At 56.9% G+C, this 14747-nt stretch overlaps 1 protein-coding gene and 1 long non-coding RNA gene across 4 annotated transcripts in view; one reads left to right on the plus strand and one right to left on the minus strand.

The window, feature by feature from the left end:
* Positions 1-2063, plus strand: part of Ankrd33b (ankyrin repeat domain 33B) — a 36808-nt gene extending 34745 nt beyond the window's left edge. For 2 of the 3 annotated variants that reach the window (XM_063257968.1, XM_063257969.1), the window contains one exon: positions 578-2063. In XM_063257968.1, coding sequence (XP_063114038.1) covers positions 578-1410 — 833 coding nt within the window. In that variant the 3' untranslated portion in view covers positions 1411-2063. The remainder of the gene's footprint in view (positions 1-577) is intronic. The other variant, XR_010050396.1, reaches the window with a different exon arrangement.
* On the minus strand, positions 2016-7960 carry LOC106026984 (uncharacterized). Its single transcript, XR_001200578.3, has 2 exons — positions 6160-7960; positions 2016-5318 (listed from the first exon to the last, which is right to left on the minus strand). It is a non-coding gene; the product is annotated as an uncharacterized LOC106026984 (long non-coding RNA).
* Between the last annotated feature and the right edge of the window lie 6787 nt (positions 7961-14747).

The following is a 14747-nucleotide window of genomic DNA, read 5'->3' on the forward strand; positions in this document are numbered from 1 at the left end:
TCCAGAACCATCCGTCACACCATCAAGGGGTCTGCAAGGCGCCTGAGTGTCTAGGCATGTCTGTTCATGGCAAATCACAGGACTTTATTCCTTTGAAAATTACCTATAGATATTATATGTATCTGTGTATGTATCTATAGATATGCATATGCATATATAGATATATGTAGTTTTGTTTCTTTTTTGGGGGGGGGACAGGGTCTCACTGTGTAGTTCAGACTGACCTTGAACTCACTATGTAGCCCAGGCCGGCATCACACTTGTGGCAATCCTCCTGCCTCAGCCTCCTGAGTGCTGAAATTACAGTTGTGCACCACCATGCCCAGCTAAAAATTCCATGAACAAGATAGTTCAGGCAGGCTTTTATTCAGGAAGGAAGCCATTAAACGGCACACTTAAAAGGCAAGTTGCGCTGTGACAGTAGACACCGTGGTGGCCCCGGAGGCAGGCAGTTTTCCATCCCGTGGCCTGGGCTAGGATGAGGCCCCTGTGAGAGATCAGGCGTTTGCGCCATTCCCCCAGCGATAGCGGGGCTCTGGCCGCGGCCACCCACTCCAGTTTGTGCTTTGCTTCCCAGGGGCGGATGTCCACGCTCGGGACCCCTGCCGCGGGATGTCGGCGCAGGAGTGGGCCGCCTACACGGGCCGCGTGGAGGCTGTCCGCGTCATGCAGAGGCTGCTGGAGCGACCGTGCCCGGAGCAGTTCGGTGACAAGTACAGGCCGGAGCTGCCCGCCCTCCCCGAGGCTGCCCGGAAGCCGGCCGGCTCCAGGAACTGCTGGCAGCGGCTCTGCGAGTTCTTGCGGTGCGCGCTGAGCCCCCGCGCGAGCCCAGGCCTGGAGGACGGGGGCGTCCTGGACCACATGGTGCGGATGACCACGAGCCTCTACAGCCCCGCGGTGGCCGTCGTGTGTCAGACCGTGTGCCCCGAGAACCCGCCCTGTGTGGGCAGGCGGCGACTGGCGGTGCAGGAAATCCTGGCGGCCAGGGGACACCGGGATGCGCCTGCTCCGGGGCGGGACCGGGCGGAGCCCGCCGAGGAGCCACCGGAGCCACCGGGGACCGCGGAGGCGCCGGGCGGCCCCCGCCCCGCGTCCCCCCAGCGCCCGCGGGCCCCGGCCCCCGTCCCGCGCAAGGCCAGCCTCCTGCCCCTGCAGCTGCTGCGGCGCGGCAGCGTGCGGCCCGGCGTGGTGGTCCCCAGGGTGCGCGTGAGCAAGGCGCCCGCGCCCACCTACCAGCCCGAGCGCGCGTCGCGCAAGGGCAGCGCCAAGGACAGCGGCCACCTGCAGATCCCCAAGTGGCGCTACAAGGAGGCCAAGGAGGAGCGGCGGCGGGCGGAGGAGGCGGAGCGGCGGCGCCTGGCCGAGGCGCAGAAGGAGAGGCGCGCGCCGCCCTGGAGGAGGAGGACGTGAGGCTGCGGGCGCCGGCCGGTGCGCCCGGGGCCGGTTCTGCCCGCTTCTGCCCGGTTCTGCCCGACCCTGCGCTAGCAGGGAGGGAGCGGCGTCAGTTTTTTAAGCCGATTTTTCAGAGGGCGTGTTTTGCACAGTTTTGTACTTCTACTCGTTAGGAAATTTTCAGCCTTTTACAAGGTCGGGGTTCTTTGTAGTTAAGGCAGTTTAATACACGGGTCGGAAACCCCTTTGTTAAAACACTGTTTGTAGCCGTAAGAATGTGTGATGATCACAAGAGTCAGGTGGGGTTCAGGGGTTCGCCCCTATGCTGCTGGGCTTGGCCTCTGCGGTCTCTCTGGTGGCCTGCTTCCCGCTTTGCTTCGATGACAGACGCTGAATGTGTTTTCTCATGTGTCTGGGAACTGGTCACTGCAGAACAGGCCAGGAGACAGGGACCAGGGTGCACTGTGTGACATTCTTAAACCCCCATCCTCACGGGGTGATCACAGCGCTGTGAAACATAAATAAACGTGCGTTTACTGCTAGAAGTAAAGTCATTTAAACAGGGGCTTTACAGGAGCGGGATCTGAGATCCTGAACATGAACACAAACCAGAAGCAGAAAACTCATTTAATAAGGTGGGGTAAATTTAATAAATGATTGCTACAAATACAGACTTGAATCTCATCTGCGCATAGATAAATCAGATCTGGATGCCCTTAAAAGGAAGATGGTAGGGACCTGGGAGAAGGAGACAGCCGCGAAGGCAGCCGGGAGTGTGATCGCTCTCTCTTCTTTCCTTCCTTCCTTCCTTCGCTTTCTTTCTTTCTATTTCTTTTTGCTTTTCTTCTAGGAAAACAGGTTCATTGAGTATTAAGCTTTTTTCCAGCCAGATTCTCCTGATGTGGAGCTCGGGGTGGCTTCTCTCCTGACCTCGGTCCAGCTCTGCAGAACTTCCAGGGTGTGGGTCCTGGGCGGCAGGGTGTGACCTCCCGGGCCCCTGGTGGTCCGATGGCATTTCCTGTTTATACTTCGTGTCACAGATGGACTGGGCGAGGGAGGAGCTGCTGGAGAGGGCGGGTGACCAGGGTCCCCTCACCTCCCTGTGCGGCAGGAAGCGGAGAGCCTCCTGGTGGCCAGGAGATGTCACTGCGTCGAGCCTTCCTCATTTGCGCTCCTGTCCTCCTGATGTCCTTCACATGGGCTCAGGACCGGCAGACTTGGGGGGTGTGGAGTGGGAGGTTGGGGAGACAAGGGTGCTCTGCACAGGGTGGTCTTCCTGGCCTCTCCCTGCTCAGGTCAGGAGGGGGCAGAGGACGGCGGGCCTACAGTCCCTGGCTGAGGGCATGGGCAGGCTGAGCCACCTTGGGATACAGCTCAGGGGGACCTCATGAGCCAGTCCCTACTTCTTTTTCTTTGTAGTGCTAGGGACTAGACCCGGGGAGCCCTGAGCAGCACCTCACTAACAGGTACATTCTCGGGGTTCGTGGACAGGTGCAGCCAGCACAGGCCCAGGGGTTTCCAGGCTCCTCAGCATTTAGGTGAATCGCAGCGGAACTTGACTGAACAGCAGCCGCAGGGTGATGCTGCCGCTGCTGGCTGTGCTCAAGGTGCCGGGACTTGGCCTACAGTGGGCCCGTGCGGCCTCAGTCCCTGGGCCCTGGAGATGCTGGTGGGGACGGTGGCTGGGGGTGACCTGTAGTCACTTCCCAGCCTGGGACCCAACGTCGGAGGTGCTGTGGATGGACTGTCACTTTCCCCTCCAGAGCTGGACACGGGAGGCTGCAGATGACCGAGAAGGACACTTGTCGTTTTCTTGCCATGTGTGTAGAGTGTCACTGGGCAGCCCGGCCCGGGATCCACTTGGAAGGAGCAGGGAGAGGGGAGCGGGCTGTCTGGGATGACCTCGATGTGCAGGGGCCCTGGGGCCACTGCAGAGAAAGGGGTACCTCAGGTGACCTCGTCTCAAGCTGCCTGCGGGTCCCAGGCATCTTGCAGTCCCGGGTCGAGTTGCCAACCTCCTCTCCACTTCGCGCACTTGTCCTCCGGACCTGGGAAGGGGTTTTTGCATGTCAGCTGGAACCTGGGATGGTGCATGCAGAAGGATTGTGGCAGAGGGACCCAGGTCGCTGCAGTGGGACAAGGTTGTGGGTAACACAGACACCCAGGAGTGGCAGATGTCATGGCTGAAAAGATGCAAGGCCTGAGGTGGTGCAGTCACATGGGCTCCCTGTGGCCACCCAAGGGCCAGGGACCAGCCCCACCCCGCGCCTGCGCACAGAGCTGCGTCCTGCATGGCAGCTGCTTGTGGATTCAACATGGCCTCGATTTGGTCTGAGGAGGGTGTTGCCGGGCTCCTGTCCTCCACTGGGTAGGGGAGCAATTTGTGTCCTAGTCCTCGATGGATAACAATCCAAGCCGCAGGCAGGCAGCCATCTGAGGGCCATGACCCACTGCAAACAGGGCGGCACAGGGCCTTTTAAATCCTGCCGGCTCTGGTGAAGCAACAGTGCCACGCACCGGACACTGGGGTGCAGGTGTCACTGTGTCGCCGCTGTGCGGTGCTCACAAGGCGACCAGCTCTTCCAAAGCCCAGACCCTTCATGCCAGGACTCCCTTGGGCTGTTCTCCCGTCTCTGCAGCTCTTGAGCCCAAGGAGTCGCAATTCTAGCATTTTGAGTCAATGGCTAAAAGTCTCCTCTGAAAGCTTTTTATTTTATTTTTTTAAAGAAACAGGGAAAATAGTCCCTGCACAGCTGGGCTGCTTCTAAGTGGCTGCGTGGACGCCGGGGCTGCACACGCTGGCTCTGGCCTGGCCCAGCCCCTAGGAAACTGCTGTGCCGTGGGGCAGAGGAGCACAGGTGTGAGCACCGCTGGGCAGGGCCTTGCACACCCTCACACTGAGCATAGACAGGACTCTGTGCTTGTGAAGGTGAATGGGATCCTTCGGTGGCCCGAGGACCAAGGTGCTGAAGGACGTGGCTAGTCGTTGTAACCCGGGCCTTTCATGCCAGGGCTCCCAGTCCATGCTGACACCACTTGGGGCTGTGATCGTTGTAACCCGGGCCTTTCATGCCAGGGCTCCCAGTCCATGCTGACACCACTTGGGGCTGGTGAGAAGTCCTGGCCTCCGCTCTGAGGCCTCCAGGGTCTGCCAAGGCCACGTGGCAGCTGATGAAGGAAGCTGGGTGTCCAGGCGGCCATGGTCGGCCTGTGCTTGCTGAAGTTTGGGGGCTCAGAAGTCAAGGGACCTAACACTGAGTGGACATTCTGGAGGCTGGTTTAGGTACGCTGCACCCGGGGTACCCTTGACGGGAACAGTCAGTAACAGGAGACAGCGCCCCTGGAAATACACCAGCAGGCCCGAGAGGCTGGGGCATCCTAAGGAATTGAATCAGATGCCCCAATCTGAAGAGCAGTTCACATTCATCTTCCTGCCGTTTAAATGAGCACACTTGCTGCCTCCGAGGACCCGGGTTTGGTGACAGTGATTTTCTGTTTTTGAGACAGGTTTGTCTTGAACTCAAAATAATCTTCCTGCCTCGGCCTCCTGATGCCAGGATTATAGGGGTATCACTGGGATTATAGGGGTGCCTGGACAGTGGTGACATTCTGACAGCAGACTTGTGCCAGGGAATCAGGTTTCAGGTGCGTCATCTCGACACAAGCTGTTTTGTGAGTGTGAAGCGATTTCCACATCATCCCTACGTGGCCATGATGTCTACCTTTCAGAGTGCTGTAATTAAAGGGAGAGCTTTGTCACATTTATAAGAGATATTTTCTTATTCAGACCTCAGGCCATCTCAGGACCTACAAACACACGTCACGCCGCCCCAGTCAGTTTTTTCTGTTCATCATGTTCCCACTCCTGAGGTTCACGGATATTTATGCCGCGGAAAAGTTCTGACCGGTTCCCATGTTAAAAAAGCCTAGAAAAAGAAAAGATGAGATTAGGTAAAAATGTGGGGGAATTATGGCAAAAGAAATACAAGCCACTGGAAACTAAGCATTCCGATGGTGTGGATGTGTGGGATCTGGACAAACAAAAGTGTCTGCAAGTCAGAAAAGGTAATGGGGGGAATGGCAGTATTTTTCTATTGCTTATTTTAACTGAAGTACTTTTTTATTCCACATTCTGTCAATTTTTCAAAGATAAGGGTTTAAAGTTTGTGAGGTACTTGGCGAGGTGCAGTAGTGCCTGCCTATAACCTCAGATTTGGGAGGCTGAGGCAGGAGGATCGTCTGAGTTTAAGGCCAGTCTTGGTTACACATCAAGACCTTGTTTCAAACAGACCAAAAGAAAAGTAAAAAACAGAGTGGGCTTGGGATTTAGCTCAGCAGCATAAGCGCCTGCCTTGCAAGCGTGCAGTCATGAGTTCGATCCCCGGTACAAAAACAAACCAAAACAGAAAAAGGGTTCAGCCCCACGTTGGAGTTTGCTGTGTGTTCTGTACACAAACAGAAAAAGTTTGATTTGCTTTGTATTCTTTTATGTAAAAGATGGTATTGTGTTGTCTTCCTATACACCCCCAGGGGCTTTTAAAACATTTTGAGAATCAGATTCTCTGTCTCTGTCGTCTCTCCTTCTGTCTCTGTCTCTGTCTCTCCCCTCTCCCGCTCTGCCCTCTCAGGACTAGGGATGAAACCTAGTGCCTGCTGGGCAGTGCTGTACCCTTGAGCCCCTCCCTCGCCCTTTTGATGTTTTGTTGAGACTGACTCTGAGTTCCCAGGATGGCTTTCTTTTAACAGTTAAAAAAGTAACACACGAACCAGAGGAATGAACCCAAGCACTGTCAGAGGGTCTCGGGTGACTTGGCTTCTCCTGGACTGTCCCTCTGACAGCCACTTGTTCTTCCTGGAGAACTGCACTTTCGCTGAGTTCGTCTGTCTTTGGTGTTGGCTTTTGGAGACAGGGTCTCACTATCTAGTTCAGGCTGGACTTGAACTCACCGAGAGTCCAGTGTGGTTGAGAACTTGTGGCCATTGTCCTGCTTCAGCCTCCGAGTGCTGGGCTTACAGGTGTGCACCACCCGCCCAGCAGGACTGCCCACAGCCCGTGTCCTGCTGCATTGTGATGCCCATGTTGCCCCTTTCCTGGGCCCACCCCCAAACCCAGCTAGAGTTTAATAAAGTTTCCTGGCCAAGATGAAGAAAACCTGCCATCCCCAAGCAAAGTCACCTGGATGTGTCAAAAAGTTATTTTAAAGACCAGAAAAACAAGAAATAGCTGCTTCTCCTTGGTTTGTATGAAGCAGAAGCTTTGGAGCTGGGTGAGATGCTGGACGCTTGTAATACCAGCTTCTCTGGAGGGAGAGGCGGGAGGCTCTTGAATTTGAGGCCAGCATGGGCAACTTAGCAAGACCCTGTCTCAAAATAAAAAGGCCTGGGGACGTGGCTCAGTGGCTGGGTGCTTGCCTCGCATGTGCGAGGGACTGGATTCAAACCCTAGGACTGCAATGGTGGAATCACAGCAGAGCATGACTGGCACTTGCAGTGTCTACTGTGGGGCTCTCAGGACGAGGGACAGCAGCCAGCTGGGCTGCCATCTTTCCCCCAAGCATGAAGGGCAGGACCCACCGCGTTTGGGGCCTGGTGCGAAGGTTGGCTGAGGCCAGTCCCCATCAATGGAAGGAAGGAAGAGAAAAGGGCGGGAAGGAGGAAAGAAGGGAACAAAGGACAAGGCTTGTCAGTGCCCACGGTTACCCGAGAGTCCAGGCTGTGGGCCAGCCTGCCGTGAGGAAGTTGGTAGCCCATCGTGAGAAGATCACGAAATGCCCTTTGTCCCCAGATGAAGGAGCTGCTCTGGGTGGCCAATGGGTGACCCTCGGCATGGTCCCTGCCCTGGGGCAGCCCCGAGATGCTCCCCCAGCTCCATCCCGGCCACCATGTTCAGGGGAGGGAGGGTCCCCTAACCAGGCCTCCTGGGTGATGGGTCCTCCTGACTCAGGTGCCCGAGTTCTCTATGGGTGACAGGGAGCAGTTGGAGGTGGCGAAATCTGCAGGGGCCAGGGCTGAGCGGCTCCTTCCTGACCCACGTCAGGCTACTCCTGACTCTGCTGTCCTGGACCCCAAGAGGAGGCACCTGGGACACCGAACAGCTTTCACCTCAGTCTCCTGGCGACCTCTGCTCCCTCATCCAGTGCATCCCAACACACAGTTCCCTGGCCAGCAGCAGCAGCACGAGGCTGCCCTCAGTGCCCACCCTTGGGCCACCAGGTTAGTGGCATCAGGTGGTCATGGCAACTTGTACCTAGGGCCACACTGCAATGGTGGAATCACAGCAGGGCATGACTGGCACTTGCAGTGTCTACTGTGGGGCTCTCAGGACCAGGGACAGCAGCCAGCTGGGCTGCCATCTTTCCCCCAAGCATGAAGGGCAGGACCCACCGAGTTTGGGGCCTGGTGCGAAGGTTGGCTGAGGCCAGTCCCCGGGCCCTGCACTGGACAGTGTCCCCTAACCTGACCTCCCACAATCCGGCCCTGTGAGCCCGGAGATGAGGCAGGCAGAGAGAAGCAGGCCTTTGCCGAGCACGATGGCCCCAACATGGTGCCCAGGGAGCCCAGCCCTGACTGCTGACCTGGCTGGGTCTTTGTGGTCAGATCACATAAAGGGGCCTAGAGAGGCTGTCTCTGAAAATGGGAGCCCACAGCCAGCAGCAACTTGGAACTTTCTCTCTTCATCTCGGGCAGGTAAATGTTGGGCTTCTTTCTTAGAGAAGTTTCTGAGGCATAGGAGGCTGCAGATCAGGGCTGACAAGCAGACACCATGTGTTATGGATTAAAAGTTGGTGGGCACCTTAACACCAGCTAAGTTAAATCAGTATGGTACTGAGCATAGAGAGCCCACCCGAGGAGAGTTGCCAGTGTAAATAGAGACATGAAGAGCTGGGTGTGGTGGGTTCTACGTGTTGCTGTTTCAAGACATTGGTTCTCCTTAGGAGACTAGTTTCCTTAGTGTGAGTTTGGCCATTGTCATCAGGACCTTGTTGGTGAGAGGGGCTGTGTTTCACTTTGGGGGAGCGCTGGTCCTTACATCTAGCATTGCTTCCTGGCTCTGGAGGGGAAGATGTGTGCTGTTTAATCTCCAGGATGAACTCATCATGCTGACTTTCTGGCATGTACTCATCTGTTCTTGTTGGAGGAGCTTGGGACCTCTATGTTGCTGAGGATGGCTGTGGTGCTCTTCAGAGGAGTCGTGGTCTTTATTACAAGCTTCATGTCTCAGCTCCAGTGTAGAACCTTCAATCGATTGGCACACTCCTTCACCCCACTGGCATAGACTTTCTAGCCACCACCGCTGAACTTTGAGCCTTCTCAGTGCAGATTCATAAAGGACTTGTGTGAGTCCTTTGCATGGGCTCCAGAGCTCCAGTTGGACTCGTGGGAGGCGTTGTCTTGAGCTCTAGGTCTTCATCTGGGCTCATGTGGGACACTGCTGTGGGATACAGGCCCTTGGCTGAATATTGTAGGTCTTTAGTGCTGTGTACAGATTTCCTGCACTTTCTTGTGTTTAACTTTCTGTGACTGCTATGGATTAAAAACTGGTGGTCAGCTGGATTATATCACCCTGGTGCTAGGTGTAGACGGCCCACCTGGGGGAAGTTGCCCTTCCCTCAGAGATGTGGAGGAGAGCGAGGCATTGTGGGTTTCTCTGAGAAGTAATGTAAGTTCCTGATTCTAATTGTCCTCACATCCCCTGAGTAAAACACCATGTCCTGCGTGGCTGCTGCCCACCTCTTCCTCCAACAAGACCCAGCACAGAGGGCGACGCCCTCCTGACCGTTAGAGGCACTGAGGTGGCCTGTGTGGCCTGTGGGCACCTGGGTGCTCATCTCTTTTCCCAAAGGATCACATGTCTCCCCAGCCTGGTCAGCCACACTGCAAGGTGTGTGGTGCAGCTTCTAAGTCCTCGCTCTGCCCTGACAACTGCAAGGTGGGGGGGCTCCCTCAGTCTCCCCAGGCCGATGCTTTCCCTAGAAGGACCCGGCGGATCGGTGGAATCCACAGACCCCTGGACCACAGGGTGAGGCTACAGATCAGCACGGCAGGGCACCCTCATCTCCTTCCTGTCCAGCCTGCCCTCAGCAGCTCTCCTCCTCCAGGCCCCACTGCCAGGCCATCCTGCCCGCTCCCTGGCTACAGACTGAAGCCTGAGCCGAGGTAAACCACTCCTCCCTTACGTGGTGGTGTCTGTGTTTCCTGCCAGCTGTGAAGAGGGTGAGAGAAGCCGTGACAGGGCTTTGCTGTGCGTGATGACTGACTCACGTGATTGAACTCGGCCTCCAAGAAAATGCCTCGGACCCACCCCACCCCCACAGTTGCTCTTTCTGGTGTGGCCAGTCCACCCTCAGGCCAGCGGATGTGGCCGTCCACACCCTAAGAGCTGGCATGGTCCACTTGTGCTGTTGACAAGGACAGGCCCTGGGTGTGATGTAGATGAACACCAAGAACCTCGGGAAGTGGCCAGGCCTCTCTGGGCAAGGCCAGTCCTTCCCTTTCCACCTGTCCCGTGGGTCCACTCACTCCCTAGGGAGTCCTAGCCACCGACCACACCCATGGTCACACTGTGAGGACCCGCGTGCTCTCGTGCCATGGGCACCCCTGAAGGCCCAGAAGAGCCCCTGGGGGGCCGCTGCTCCCAGAAGGCGCTGCCCTGCCGGCTCCCTCCCCCTGAGCTGTCTCTGGATGGATGTCACAGCTGGGGAAAACTCTGGTGCCCAGAGCTCGCTTGGCAGCTCGGCCTGAGAAGCACGCTCACCACCCAGTTCATAGGTGTGGCCTCTGCGGCCCCAGAGGACCCAGCAGGACCTGCCCAGCTTCACCAGAGGGGGGGTGACCCTTGTCATTGTCCTTCAGAGTTTGTGATTGCACAATCTCGGTACACAAGGGCAGAGACACCGTGGGCCCTCTCATTCCTGGCAGGAAACACAGAGCCTGGTCTCATACTTGCTTCACAAGAGGGGAAACTGAGGTACAGGGTGGCATACCTGACCGTGGTCTTAGTGTGCGGGATCAGAGTTGCTAAGGTGCCACCCGGCATGTTTGGCATTAAAGTTGATGCTCTGGGCTTCTCTGTGGTGACCAAGAAAATGTGGTGTAAGTGCTTAAGGGCCGTCATGGGGCTGGGGCTGTTACCAAGGACCCATGCTCCTCTTACTATTCTGCTCAGCCCCACTGTGACAGGAGCGTCCGTATTTCATTGCCTCATGGTCCAAGCTGGCTGCCGGAGGACAGGTCATCACACCTGCTTTGCCCTGCTCTTTACAGATTAGTGGTGAAAGCACAGTATTGGTGTCAGCCAGGTCCACCTTTGTCACCTGCTAGCTATATGGCTCGAGTACAGTGTGTCCTTTGCTTTACTACATTTCAGTTTATCTGCAAAGCAGTAGTAGTGACCATGCCTACCGGGTGGCTGTGAGTAGCTGGCACATAGTAAGTGCTCAGTAAGCGCGGCTGCAGCTGGTGGTGATGTGATGGCGGTGCTGGCTGTGATGACTGGGTGACAACTGTCTTAGCTGCTTCCCATCGCGGGGATACAGTGCCTGACACAGCTTAGAGGAGGAGGGGTTTAAATCCGGCTCACAGTTTGGGGTTTCGGTTCACGGTGCACAGGCTCAAGGCCGCAGGGCGGGTGAAAGGGGCTGGCAGCGAGAGCGGGTCACAGCATGGCGGGCAGGAAGCAGAGAGAGAAGGGAGGGGACAATAGGCCACGCCCCTGGCCCGCCCTTGCCCCAGGCTCCGCCCCCGACACACAGTCGGCGGGAGCTTAGCATGGATCAACCCTCCCGGGAGTACAGCGTCCATCCGCGACCCAGTCACCTTCCCGCCGCCCCACCTGGGCACTCGAGGCTTTGGGGTCCGATTGTGGCTCTGACCCCCCACAGTGACAGTGCGGGTGATAACAGCAACTGTGATCTAAACCCGGAATTGCCTCTTCCATGTCTTTGTGATTCATGAAACAGCATTCCATGGCTGCCTCTGCATGGTTTGAAGAAAACAAAGGTCCGTTTATCATCATCTCATTATGATTGGTCATCTAACTGTCCTTGTTTAGGAAGCCAGTGCTGCCTCTTTCTGGGATCCCGTAACAGTGCCGTGCCTGCAGGGTAACAGTCTTTGGTCTGTTGCACAAGGTTTTTGAGCTTTATTTTTATGCTAAGAGCATCTATGCAGGTGTAAAATGGTTTAACCTGTGAACTGGGAAACTGCGTGCTGAGGCAGGAAGATGTCCGCTGTGACAGCCAAGCATCACACATCCGGGGGACCCCAGGAGGACTTCTGATGGGCAGTGGGGCCTCAGGACTCTTCCAGGACAGATGCGGGCACAGCCAGCCAGTCATGGTGGCTTTCCCCAGAGCCTGCAGTTCTTAGGTCTTCAGTTATTTGCTTTTGGTTATTGTAGTTGCTTAGGGGTCCTTCCTCTCGTTTCCTGAGGTAAGGTCTCACTATGACCTCCAGGCTGGCCTCAAACTCACTACGTAGCCAGGCTGCCTCAGCCTGCCGAGCACAGGGCTTTCAGGCACCCTGCGGTCTTTTCCTCTTCCGAGGCCCGTGTTCCTAGTGGTTGCCCTTCTGGGAGGAGGTGCACCTCAGGATGTGACCACTGGCCACTGTCCTGGGGGAGGACACTGCCACGGCCACTGCTGTGGGCCTGCTCTGTGCTCGCCTCCCTGGCCCCGCTGCTCAGCCATGCATCCTGGGGACTGACGTCCAGCAGCTCAAGGTGTGTGTGGTCCCCGGGGGCCAACAGGCCGCCAGCACTGGCAGGGATTTCCAGACCATTCTGGAGGAAATGTAAACAGCTAAACCCAGAGCCTGGTGCAGTCCTCATCCTGGCTGCCCTCGTGGAGGAGATGCTGAGGGACGCGGCCTCTGCTCTCCATGACGGGGTCTGGGAAAGCAGTGCCGTGCTGTGGCGCCTCTGCGCCCCCCGAAGAAGAGATTTGCTTAGGTCACATGCTCCCTGGCACCCAGGAGCAAAGTGGCACCAGGGCACTTTTCTCTCTTCTGCTCTGGGCTCTGAAAGCATGCACAGGCTTGGGGTGCTTCGGCTGCACCTGCTGAACCTGCATCCTCACAGAGATGTGGTTCTAGCTCAGAAATGCAGGCCTCCAATAGCTTAGGCTGCAGACTTTTAGCAAGGTGACTGGGTCCTCTGCAAGCGTTACAGCCCCACACTCAGCACAATGGGTGTCTGGGTGAGGTCTGCCCCTGTGCACCAGCAGATGCTCTGCAGTGTTCCGGCTTCCCCTCACCAGGTGCCACCAACCAGCCCCTGCTCTAAAACTGTCCCCGGAGCACTGGACATGACGTGCAAGCCTAGGAGCCCTGCATGCCACAGGCTGAGGCAGGAGGGTCATTCCTATTGTAGGCCAGCCTAAGCTGTATTGAGAGACCATCTCCGAACAAACAACAACACACAACCCTGCCTCTGGATAGTGCCCCGTGCTCCCACGGCAACAACCTGCAGTGGTGACCTGAGCACCAGGGTGATGAAGATGGACATTTGTTCTCTGCGCGCTCTCATCTCTTTGACAGAGACGCAGGTGGTCTCTGGGGATGTGCCGGGAAAGCTTGGACTCTGCCTGGTAAGTAACTGAGCTACAGAAGCACAGAATGGAATCAAAAGCTCAGAGCCCCCAAACCCCAAGCTACATCAGGCAGAGCCCGCAGACAGCGTTGGGGCATTTCCAGTTGACAAGCTGGGTTTCTCAGAAAGTGCAGCTATTGGATTTATAATAATGTTTCAGATTCAAGGGGGCAAAAAGAGAAAGATCATGTTCTCTGGTCATGAAGATCCTCTACTGTTAGTAGTCTGGAGGAGCTCTGTGAGGGCATGCAGGCCTCTGGCCTGGGACGGAGGAAGCGGCCGCAGCAGCTGCACAGCAGTGGTGGCCACCAGGGCTCCTCCTGGCTGGAGGTCTGGAGAGACAGCCTTGCAGGAGGCAGAGTAGACTGCAGGGTCCCTCTGTAGTGCCGGCTGTGGGGGGTCCTGCCCCAACATGACCCAAGCACCACCCCAGAGAGACAGCTGAGCCGCTGCCAGGCTTCCCGAAGTCACTCCTGCCTGCCCCGCCAGCGCCCCCTGCAGGTCCAGACTTGCAGTCTCCTTGAGCTCCAGGCCAGTATTGGTACAGGGGGTTGGACCCAGAGCCTTTGCATTGAACATTTCTAGGCCTTTGAACTTTTCGTTTTGAGAAGCTCTCAATAAGTTGCTAAATTGCCCAGGTCAGGATTGAATCTGCGATCCTTCTGCCTCAGCCTCCCAGAATGTTGGTACTTACAGGTTAGGGTTAGGGGCTCCATGGGCAATTCTTTAGGACGTGGACACACACGGAAGGAGATGGCTAGGTGGCTGCAGGGCTCAGGGTGGAGACCTCCCTGCCATGAGCCACGACATGCCAGTGTGGCGGTGGCCAGCAACGAGGTGGGCAGGGCCCTCACTGCCTGAGCTGGAGGGGCCCAGAGGCCTCCTGGTTTCATGCTTCTGAAGCAAACCCAGGGAGGGGCACACACCTGTTGTTCAAAGTCACCATCTAGGGGACCCCGTGATGGCAGGTGGCGGCAGGTTTGCCCTCGGCAGACAGCCCTGTTGGACCTGCGCTGCTGCCTCTAGGAAAGCAGTGGACAGGACACATGAGCAGGGACAGCAGGGGCCACACGGAAGGCTTGAGAGGAGACTGGGGCCGTGGGGAGCTGCAGACCGAGCAATGGCTGTGCCTGTGCTCTGCCTCCTGGACACCGAGGGCCTCCCAGCTTGGACTTGGGTTTGCGTCTGGGCCTCCAGGGTTCACAGCTGTGCCCATGTATTGTCTTTCTTCCGAGGGCTGCAGGAGGTCTGATCTGGGCAAATGTCTTCACCTAGAGCACTGCTCCCCACCCCAGCGGAGTGCTGACAATCCGGGTCCCCAGGGGCCACCCAGCACGGGGCGGCTGTTGGGCCATGGGCCCCACTTCCGTCCGCTGTATTAAGCTTCTGTGTTTCCTGACAGTTTCAGCAATGACCGTGCTCCAGTTGCCAGGTGTCCAGCAGTTCCACGTTGTGTCTGGGAACGATTTTTTCAGATAGCTATCACGCGTGCACCTTTGTGTTTCTCCTGAAACCATCTGGCGGCCCCATTAAAGTGTAAATGGGAGCCTCTGGAATGAAAGGAAAACAAACCCCAAGAAGAAACGCGAGCTTCATTAAAATCACTATTGTTCTGGAAGCAGAAGATTGAGAACTCATTGCGAAGTCACCGTGCGTGCTGTGATCTAGAGCCCGGGACCCTGCCACATCCAGCTGGAAGGACACAGCCCTGCGCCTCTGGGGACCAGCTGACCTGGCTGCAGAGCTGCAGGGACTGAGGACGGTTCCC

The sequence above is a fragment of the Cavia porcellus genome, unplaced genomic scaffold, assembly GCF_034190915.1.
Source record: "Cavia porcellus strain 051 isolate PalLab524CR breed Dunkin Hartley unplaced genomic scaffold, mCavPor4.1 scaffold_11, whole genome shotgun sequence".
In the NCBI taxonomy this organism is placed as follows: Eukaryota; Metazoa; Chordata; class Mammalia; order Rodentia; family Caviidae; genus Cavia; species Cavia porcellus.